Source organism: Juglans regia, chromosome 3 (assembly GCF_001411555.2).
Source record: "Juglans regia cultivar Chandler chromosome 3, Walnut 2.0, whole genome shotgun sequence".
NCBI classification, from domain to species: domain Eukaryota; kingdom Viridiplantae; phylum Streptophyta; class Magnoliopsida; order Fagales; family Juglandaceae; genus Juglans; species Juglans regia.
Window position 1 is genome coordinate 30,788,572 of NC_049903.1, and position 10,634 is coordinate 30,799,205.

A 10,634-nucleotide genomic window follows, 5' to 3' on the forward strand; every position below is an offset into this window, starting at 1 on the left:
CAGGGAAAAAAGTTGCAAGTTGTAAGGATAGATTATTATGGTATATATATTCGGTGTTGAATCCTGCAGAAAAAAAGTCTTTGAACTAATGAATTAAGATTTTTCCAATTTTTTGTTGGGAGAATCTAATGCATGTCTATCAAAGGAAGAAATGGATTAATTCTTGGTCTAAGATATGTTAAGATAGATATAAATTATTAAATCTGTATCTTTTCATCAGTTTAAATTTTTGAAATTAATAATAATTTGCATATAGTGTATATATAAAAAAAAGGTATTGAGTTTAAACCTTAAGTCTATATTTTATCTCATTTAATAAAATATGCTACGAATATGAAGACAAATATAAATAATGATCTATCTATATATATCTATTGATCTTTCCATCAACTTAATTAAGCTTTTGAGATTGGTCTTAAATTTGACAAGATATACATGTAGACTAATATATAGAAGGAAGGGGTAAATTAAAACAATGCCGAAAGTTACCCATGGCCAAGCTATAGAGTCTTCTATTATGAGGCAGAAATATATGGTTGGTTGATTTTATCTTTTATCAACTTATAATTTCATGGTTTATTTTATTTATTTTTTTCAATACTTTTATTATGAAGCCTTATCTTTTTAGGAGCCGTCTCTTAGAGCATTCTCATTAGATTAGTTAAAAGCTAAATCCAATGAGAATTTAGCTATTAGGTCAGTAAATTGTTCACATTGAATTAGCTATATTCCAAATATTTGGAATATAGCTACAGTAATATCCAAACTAATTTCTAAATTTGGAACACACTATTCATTCATCAAATCCTTTTTATATTATTTCTTTCTCTCTCATTTTAATATCAATTATTTCTCTTTCCATTTTAAATGACAATTGGAAAAATATAATTAGAATGCAATTACTAATTAATATATAATATTATGAATAGTAAAATATGATAAAATAAAATAAATTCATAATTAAAAAAATTAAAAAATTTTCAAAATTATTAATTACTCATTACTATTTAATGAATAAATGGATAATCCAATTTGGAGATTTGATGTGAATAGTCAAAGTTAAATTCATCTTATATTATTTTATTGTCATATAATGAAAAAATGGCTATTCTAATGTAAAAACTTATGTGAATGTAATAACTAAATGCTAAATTCATCTTGCATTCATAAAAAATATACTTTAATTTAGCTAATCTAATGAGAGTGCTCTTAGGGGCCTGATTGCGGCCTTCTGCTCGGACCTCTACTAGAGGAGGACCTTGTCCTTTTTACTATATTTTTGCTTTTGTGAAATGCCCTTGTCATCAAAAGGTCTGATCTCATAAACTTATAAGCTTCTTCTTATCCTGGAAATATGCAAAAGTTCTATAAATAAAGAAGAAGTATAAGAGTAGAGGGTGGCCGGATCGAATTTCAGATACAAACGACTATATATATATATATATATAAATTTGGCCTAATCTAGGGTGATGATTCTTCCACAAGATCCATAATACAACTTAATAAAGTCAAAATAAACTAAAAAAAAAAAAAAAGATAAATAAAATATTCCTTGCTTTATATTATAACGGCTATAAAAAAAAAAAAGTGCATATATATGATCCTAACATAATGTCTTGTACCTAAACCGAAATTATTAAATACACACATATATATATATATATATATTTATATATGATTGGAAGTAAACCATGCAGAAAGGTTTAATATTGGGTTAATTTCGACCCATGCATACACCTAATATGCCTAGCTAGCTAGCTAGAAGCCTATATCAAAACACGTAGCAGAATAAGCAGCACACCAAGACAGAGAATTAGAAGGTGAGGTACTACTTGGAGTAGGTGAGCGGTAAGAGGAGCAAGAAGAGGAGTTTGAGGATGCGACATTATTAATATTATTGATGGGAGGATTTCTAATCATGAATGGCACCACATCTTGAAGCAACCCTTGTGTGGCCATTCCTTCTTGATGATCTGGGTTCCATGAATACTGATCTCGTGGGCAGACTACCTCAGATGGGCTTACTACAGCTAGTTGATGCGCAGTAGTAGTAAGATCATCTGATGGAGGGCTCTGATCTAGATGATGATGATGCAGGTGATCAGCTTGTGCTTCCTGAGGTTGTTGGGTTTCTTGGTCTTGTGCTTTTGAGGTTGTCTTCTTGGACTTCTTCATTGTTAATGGAGTACTACTACTGGGAGCTTGGTTTTGGCCATTCAAGAAGTATGGGAAAGCAAAGTGTAAATGGAGTCCTTCGTAGGTGATGATGAGTGTCTCTGGGTCCTCCAAGGACCTCTCTACCTGCTTCTTTGCACTGCATCTTGGATTTGTACACCTATAGTAGCTTCTGTATTCGATCAAGAACACAAAGAAGATAAGAATTAGTGATTTGTAATTCTTATGCTAATTAATCATGTGATAGAGTTCTTAAAATCTTAACAGTTATTTCATGAACGGATTAATGAAATATTCTTACACTGAGTTTGGACGCAAGTCAAATATTCTCGAACTATTTCACTATTATTTATAAAAATAATTTATTACTTTTTTATTACTATTTACATATTATCTGAGATCACTTCAATATTCAGCGGATGCTTAAATTCTGGGTGAAACATAGGTTCAGATACCTTATAAATTTGTAAATATGAAATTTTAAGTGAGTTTTTCAAATTTTGGGGCTGAAGCCTGATCTCCAAGCATGCATTTTGAACGTACATGATCTCAAATTGCTAAAATCATGAACTCATTATATATATATCTCACCAGTTATCGGGCAATAAATTCTTTCCTAGCTAGCTAGCTAGCCATTTTTATCAATCACTTAATCATGCCATATTTGGAGAAAAAAACGTCTGAAATAAGGACATTCCCTTTATATATATATGATCATGCATGATTCATCAGATCTACCACCGACCTATTCCTTTTATTGAATGTGCATGCTAAAAGAAAAAGTCAAAAAGCGGCACTGAATTGACAATGAAAATGACAGTAATAGATTTTAATTATTTAGTAAATTTTTCTGCAATATTCCAATTTATTATTGAATAAAAGTAATTTTCTAACACGTCACTTGAAAAAGTATTTTCTTTCTGAGCATTATATGAACAAAACCAAAAAGAGTATTCGATACATCACATGTTTGGCCATGGTGATCGATATTCATTCTCTTTAGGAATAGAAAAAGGTCTAATAACACTAATTAATTGCCCCATGATCTTTCACAGATCGAAATCCAAGTTCATGACAATTAGACTTTGAATATATAGCTAATATTTTTATGAGCCTCAATGCAAATTAATTATGATCAGAAAAAGACTTCCTATTTTGGCCACAACATATATCATATCATATTCAATTTTATTTTATTTTTTTAAAAAAAATGAAATCCCATGCAGAAGCTGAATCACGTAATTCTCGACATTTTTTTATCCGTTTGGCGGCCAAGAAAATGGCAAGAAAAATAGAATCAGGAAAAAAGTTACGTACCTAGGATTAGGACTATTCTTAATGGCTTTCTGTCCGTATTTCCTCCATTTATATCCGTCATCAGCTATCGCATTGCCGTGATTCTTGATTCTCAGAGTGTACTTGTGCTCAACCTTGTTTATACCTCTTTCCAACAAAGATATTCTGCAACTGACAGCATATTATAAGTAAAGCTATCAAAACGGTACCCAAAAACTCCATAATTTTACAGCCATGCATCCAACTTTTATTTAAAAGAAAAAGGGGTTTTTAAAACGATCGAGTTCAAATTAACCTGGCTTGTGATGAAAGTTCTTGGTGGGGCTGATCATCCGAGGTGGTCAATGACAATACATTCTCAATATCTTCAATTGTTGGCCCGGAATAGACATTGGAGATCATGAGCCTGTTAACAGCCTCTTCGTGCTGAAGATAAGGATCATGAGTAGTACTGCCAGTGTTAGGTTCCGTACCACTACTGATCTTCTCTGCAGGTAGCACAAAGAAAGGAGACTGATTGTCTAAAAGCTCTCTAACCAGCTCGTCTTCCAACCTATCTGTCGTCCACATAGCCGCCATTACTTCCTCCATTGTTATCTCTAAAGGATAAACACCAATGTCAACCTTGCAATAATATTAGATCAAGAAGAATAGGGGTACAAAAATTTAGCTGTCAAGTAAGATGATCAAGATCAGGGGCTAGCTAGCTAGCTTATAATGAGATATAAAAGATGGAGAGAGGCCGGAGAGTGGAGCAGATATTGAAGGAGGAGAGATTAATGTGAGATATGTCTACGTGTTTGCCTCTTGACTTTAAAGTAAGAGTCGGTGTGTTTCTGTTTTGTATGTATTGGACTTTGACTTTAAAGTTCAGAATTCCATGATCCGTGTCAAAGGGTAACATCAATCGTTTGTTATGTACCGTTCAGTGGGGCAAACCCCCCCATGCTCCAAAAAATTGATATTGCTTATGGAGATTCTTTGCATATATACATGAAGCTGGCCAGTAAGTTTATAATAACCCTAGGGCTTTGCAAAGGGTGGAGTCCAAAAGTTGCAGATATGATATTGTACGTTGAAATAATATTTATATCATCATCATGTAGATGTGCTGTCAATTTTTTAGTTTTTTTAAATAATAGAGCTGTTAGCTGCTACTTTGTTTCATTCTCTGTATTTTCATGTAGTGTCTTTGTCTTCTTATTTGGTTCTAATGGTATAGATGCATTAAGGTGGACCAAAGCCACCTGATCCACCACCAGATCATTAAACCATAGCAAAGGTCAACCACTAAAGAATTGATAAAAAAGTTCCTTTAAATTATTTTTTTTGCAAGTGATTCTCATTGGTATATATCATTATCACCCTAAATTAACTCATATTAATGAAGCATATGTTAAAACACAGATTTAACATAGAAGAGTAATGTTACTCATCATTCTAATTTTTATCATCTTTTCATCATCCTATGATGTGGCATTAGATGATTGAAAATTATTTATTACATTTCACTTGTAAACTTATCATTTAATGCCACATCTTGAGATGATAGGAGGATGATGAGAATTTAGATGATAAATAGATTTTTTCAATATAGAAAAGCATATGTTTCTCCGGCCTGGTTTTCTCTCTCCCTCTTTGAGAACAACATTTACAAAATTTAAAGTATGGCACTTGAGAACCAAATCTAAATAAATAAAGTTTAGGAAAATACTACTAATGTTAGATACAGTTTTAGATTGGTATGCAAGTTTCACGTATTCTTTTTGAGAAAATCGGAGTCAACTATTTAAAAATAAATTTTCTCATCGGGATCTGCATACCATAGATTTATCTAGTTTTTTTTCAAATGGGGTGTACTGCATAATATAATTAAACATATATATAAATATGCACTTAATACATGTAAGAAATAAGCACACTTTTAAGTTGTAATATATGTATCTGTGACTAGAACTACAATTGTACGTATTTCACTAAATAGTAAACATGACCCACCCCACCCAGTTAATGTTTTAAAAAAGAAACTAATTAAAAGCATAGCCTGGACATATGTAACACCTTGACACGATGAGGATTCGGCATCGATCCCAGAAATGGACGTACAATGACCAAAATTTGCAGTGAATTAATTAATTAATTATGGCCATCCACTCTGTTAATTATATATATATACAACCATAATGCATGCATGTATATATGCATGGCCACTTTCTTTTTACTTTTACAATTCTATCTTCATGAGCATGCATGCATATGGCCATTTATCAATATGCAGGGGGGTGGTTGCTTCAAAGTTAGGGAACTTTCGTGACGGCTTTGACTTTGTGAATTCTAGAAAACCGCAAGCTAGCTAGCTTGGATGCCCTCCTGCGTAAGGACAACCGGAGTTGACTGTCAGAGTGGGCTTAGGTTAGCTGCTAAAGCCGTCGCTTAGCGAAGTGGGCACAGGTTAAAACAGTACTACTGCCCTCCCCCAAAAAAAAATGTCAACCCTGCTAGCTCTATGTGGGGGCCAAGTGGCTCGTGAATGGGGGCGGCACGTGTGTGAGAAGAAGGGTCCCACATGGTGTCGATCGGGTATCACGTGTGTGGAGGGATGGAGGGGTTGGAGCTGTCCACGTCGGTGGATGGATGGAGCCGGCCCCATGCATGCATGCAGCTAGCTAGCTAGCACGAGAAGCGACGGTGCAACTACACAATCGGGTCTTTTAGGGCACGTACAAACAAAAAAAAAGGGGTGCGCAGGGGCGTGCAAGGGCTAAGATCGATCATGCATGGGGACCCTAATCCCTTTGGAATTTATGGGGTATTTCACTGTTGCTTAGAGGCACTTTCCTCCTGCCTCACGGCTCCTTTGGCATCTTTGAAAATAGACTACATCAGCAATATGCAGCTAGCATGAATTCATCGACTCTTAGATCTCTTTCCTTCTAAATATTTAAACATATGTCAAAGGGTGTTGTCCCTATTGACACTAACAAATCAGGTAGACTAGCTGGTTACTTTACACGACTACTTGTTGTAGTACAATATATAAAAAGCATAAAAGGCATAGTTGATTTACCAAGTTGGTGAAAGCCGGAGATTTTTCCAGATCTAGGCAGTCCATTTCGTTAGGTTATAAGTCACCATTTTGTTTGTATTTCCATAAACTTTTTTTTTTTTTTGCCCTTTTGACAAAAGTTTGACTTAGTGTAATATTTGTTTCACGCTTATCCTATATATTAAATTACACGTTATCAAAAGTTCTTCACCAATCCTCGAATCATTCTCCATGCAAATAGATAATATAGATGATACATCATTTATAATAATGATTCATCAACAAGATCTGATTTGTAAGAAAAATTCAATTTTCTTTCTTTTTTGTACAAATCAAATCATGTTATATCGATGGTGCAGAGAATATATACATGTTCGGCCTCCATAGTAGCTTATAAACACAAATTTTTCTTTTTCTTTGCCTCGTTCTATTTTTTTTTTTTTTTTTTTACAATTTAAATATTACACATCTATGTTCAACCTTCATCAACATGATCAAGTACTGCAATGTTTTAATTATTAGTTATCACGTAGAAATTATGACTAATGAACATCTAATTACTTGTCAGGAATCATTCTCAATACGTCGTACAGTAAATTAGTACATAATTAGGTTGCATAGAATTACATCCTAATTATTGTATTTTCTCAAAATATTTTTTTTCGAATGATAAGTATTTAATGGAATTTTAAATACATAAATGTTAAGGAGAAAATACAGAAACAAATATGTTCATAACAATAGTGTATTAATGATTATACTTCTAAGGACATGTAGAAAAGATGGGTCATATGATTATACCCAAAATGTAAACATGTTAAAGAGATCATTGATATACTGAGTATTTTGTTATTGGATATTGAAAGATATCTATTATAGTTGTTTCTGTTTTCTTGTCGTTTCACTTTATATGTACATTAAATAGTGTGGATGGATGATGACAAAATAATGTCTACAATAGACATGAATTAGAACCCAAGGTATTATAGTATTAACCTTAATTGTCCCAATTAAAGATCATATTGAATTAAGTTACTAGTGTTGTGGTACATAGAAGGGAATTTGTTAGTCATATAACAGAGAACCACCATGACTCGCATTGGTAGCTGGTTTAATATTGATATTACGGAATTCATGTAATGTATTCTGAGATATAAAATTTTTCTGGAAATGAATCTGTGCAATATGGTTAATTTTTTGTAATAAACCCATGAATAAAAAATATTATTTTATAGGCGTACGGACCAAGTGGTAGAATGTAAGAGTTTTATTTACACTCTATGTCCCACACACCCATCTTGATAGAGTTTGAAATAACACAAAACTTATCATTTAATAGATTAGTTATAATGAGATAAGAAAACTCTTAAGAGATAAGATTAGTTCTAAATCTCTAATCACAGTCAAACACAAAAAGGTTTAGATTTCTTGATGGCTAGAAATCTATAAATAGGACTGAGGGGTTAAATGATTCTCACCTATAACATCATTGTGCTTCTAGCTATAGGGAGACACTTAGAGGTAAAGTTGTTAAGGTGATTCTTCTCTCATAGTTAGGTCAGATTCTTTATCACACTGTAATGGAGGGAGGCACTTTTTTAATTGTTATTATTTTATTATTGTGGATTATAAAAAATAAAAAATTTAAATATTAATGTTCATGTTAAAATATTTAACACATGAATGCAGTCATTATGGCACATTAATTAGTAGTTGTTTATTAATTCTTCAACCAAAATGCATGCATACATTTCAAATAACGAGTATTTGTGTGTTATTTTTGTTCAATTTGTGCCTAGTTTATTTGAGAGAAAGATAAAGGGAAAGGAAAAGGGAAAGGAAAAAGGAGGACACGAGGTCAATTTTTGAATAACTACTGATCTCCGTGGGAATCGATTCTAAGGGCATTTCTTCGAAGGAATAGTAGTACCAAGTCATGCCTCGTTGATTTGAGCTAGGGCACTAGATTCCAAATTTAAAGATAAGGCTTCATTGTTAATGCAAGTACTGATCAATGTTAGAAATTGTTCAACACTGGTTGTTTAGCATGAGCCAATTTAGCAAAATTAAACACTCAAGTTCAGTCACAACATTTGTCTATCTTTGTTTTTTTCTCCCTTCTTCTGAATAATCAAGAACAACAACATTTGTCTAAGGGCCCATGGCCTGACGGCACATGACCCACATATTTAAAATGAAGATCATAGATTCGAACCCCTCTCCCAATGTACCAAAAAAAAAAAAAACAACAACCTTTGAAAAAGTAATGAAACAGGGGAATGCTGAAAGATAGGTTCTCTGTACTCCGCCTTAGAAAAAAAATTCCACTAGAAGCGACTTTTAGGTTGATTAAATAAGAATACAAGTAAATGGGTCATACAAGATACATTATATAATCTTTGTTTTTTTTTTTTTTATATATATTTTCCTTTTTTTTTTAATGCAATGTTGGCCGAATTCATTGCATACTCAAAGTATAGAGATGGTTGAGTAATTTTCAATCATGTGCCTAAACTGACTTTTATTTCCTTTTGTTATGATATAGGAATGCGCAAAGTTTCCAGGACCTAGGACTCATGTTGAACAACATGCCTAGCCATCTCTGTTTTTTTTTTTTTTTTCCTATTTTTTTCTCATTATCTTTATTTTATACATAATTTATGGGGATGTCTTTTTCATGCTGGTTGTGGAAAAGGTTTCCTGCTAAATGAATGTGAAATAACTTAAATTGTATGCTTAGCAAAGATGTTTGAAGGAAAATATTTTCTTTTAATTCTTGCTTCTATTGTGCTATTCTTCCCATTCTGATCAGATTAGCAAAGTAATATATATATAAATAAATATATATATATATATATATATAATTGTGCATGCATATATGTGTTTAGACCACTTGAAAGTTTTGGTGATATTTGTTAGTCATATCACATAGAAACTAGTGATACATTCTCAGACCACTTCCTTGATATTCAAACCTTTTAATTTGTGCTGGTGCTTCTTGTTGAAGCTGTGCTGGAGGAATTTCAATTTATACAATTTGGATAATGATAGAACTAACAACTATATTCCAAAATCATTTTCCTTGCAGATTTCATATAAATAATAAGTTGGAAATTAGATAAGATTATATAACTTAATTTGTTGAGTCAGAAAAAGTGTCAAGGTACCAATCCAATCAAATAGAGCTAGCATCTAAGAAAAGTAACCTAAAATCTTTTGGGACCTAACACTAAAAAAAATATAAGCATATTTTAATGATTTTATTTTGGGCTTACGTTCTTTTTGCTTCTTAAGTGACTTCAACTTCTCTAGATAATTTTTATTGTTCTAAAATATTGGTAATATTCTTTAAATGTGGAAAGGGGAATAACATACATCTCCTATAACACCTCCTACAACAGATCTATCAACAAATCTATCAACTTAGGTATTCAAAATATTATTTAAAATTAATTTTTTTCTCATTATCATGACATGGTTGACATCTTAAATAATACCAAGACCATTTTACACATATTTTTCTACACCTCCTAGCACAAATCCATTAAAGAATGCACCAACCCAGGTATTTTGAATATTAATTCAACACCATAGTTATATTAATGTTTAAATTTATTATTATATCTTTGGTTCATTGTCATTATTGATATATATGTTAGGTGATACCAATACTCTTTTATTCGAATTTCTCAAACTATATGCATGGGCGTCATGCACCAATGTCACATGTTTGTTACCACCCTTCTTACAATGTCACTTGTTAGGTGATGATTTCGTTCTTTAAGTAGCGTGTGTATTTTTCAAAATGCTTATATTGATTTAAATATGAATTTTTATTGTTGTAAACTGCAGGAAAATCTTCTATCAGGATTTCAGTTATCAATTAGCGCTCCTATTGGTTTAAACTCTTCAAGCTCAAGCCATGTGAAAGAAATTCAAGATCCCACACCTGACTCCAGGGAGGCTGAAACTTTGTCCACTCCCTTTGAGCCCAAAGAACATTGTAGTAGGGGTGTACATAACCCGGCTGGCCCGGCCGCCGCCAATGTAAATCTACCGCCGAATTCAGGAACCGGCAGAGAACCGGTCGGCCGGCGGTTGTAATTTAACAAAACCG

General features: G+C 32.6%; 1 protein-coding gene across 1 annotated transcript; it reads right to left on the reverse strand.

Moving 5' to 3' along the window:
- Positions 1–1,692: 1,692 nt before the first annotated feature.
- Positions 1,693–4,254, reverse strand: LOC108982844 (probable WRKY transcription factor 49). Its single transcript, XM_018954306.2, has 3 exons — positions 3,767–4,254; positions 3,493–3,636; positions 1,693–2,347 (listed from the first exon to the last, which is right to left on the reverse strand). The coding sequence occupies exons 1-3, from the start codon at positions 4,060–4,062 to the stop codon at positions 1,759–1,761; spliced, it is 1,029 nt and encodes a 342-aa protein (XP_018809851.1). The 5' UTR covers positions 4,063–4,254; the 3' UTR covers positions 1,693–1,758.
- Between the last annotated feature and the right edge of the window lie 6,380 nt (positions 4,255–10,634).

Coding starts and splice junctions, on each gene's coding strand:
- LOC108982844 (XM_018954306.2), bottom strand. CDS start 4,062: ATGGAGGAAGTAATGGCGGCTATGTGGACGACAGATAGGTTGGAAGAC. Junction 3,637..3,766: donor GAACTTTCATCACAAGCCAG/GTTAATTTGAAC, acceptor TGTCAGTTGCAG/AATATCTTTGTTGGAAAGAG. Junction 2,348..3,492: donor AAGAATAGTCCTAATCCTAG/GTACGTAACTTT, acceptor GATCGAATACAG/AAGCTACTATAGGTGTACAA.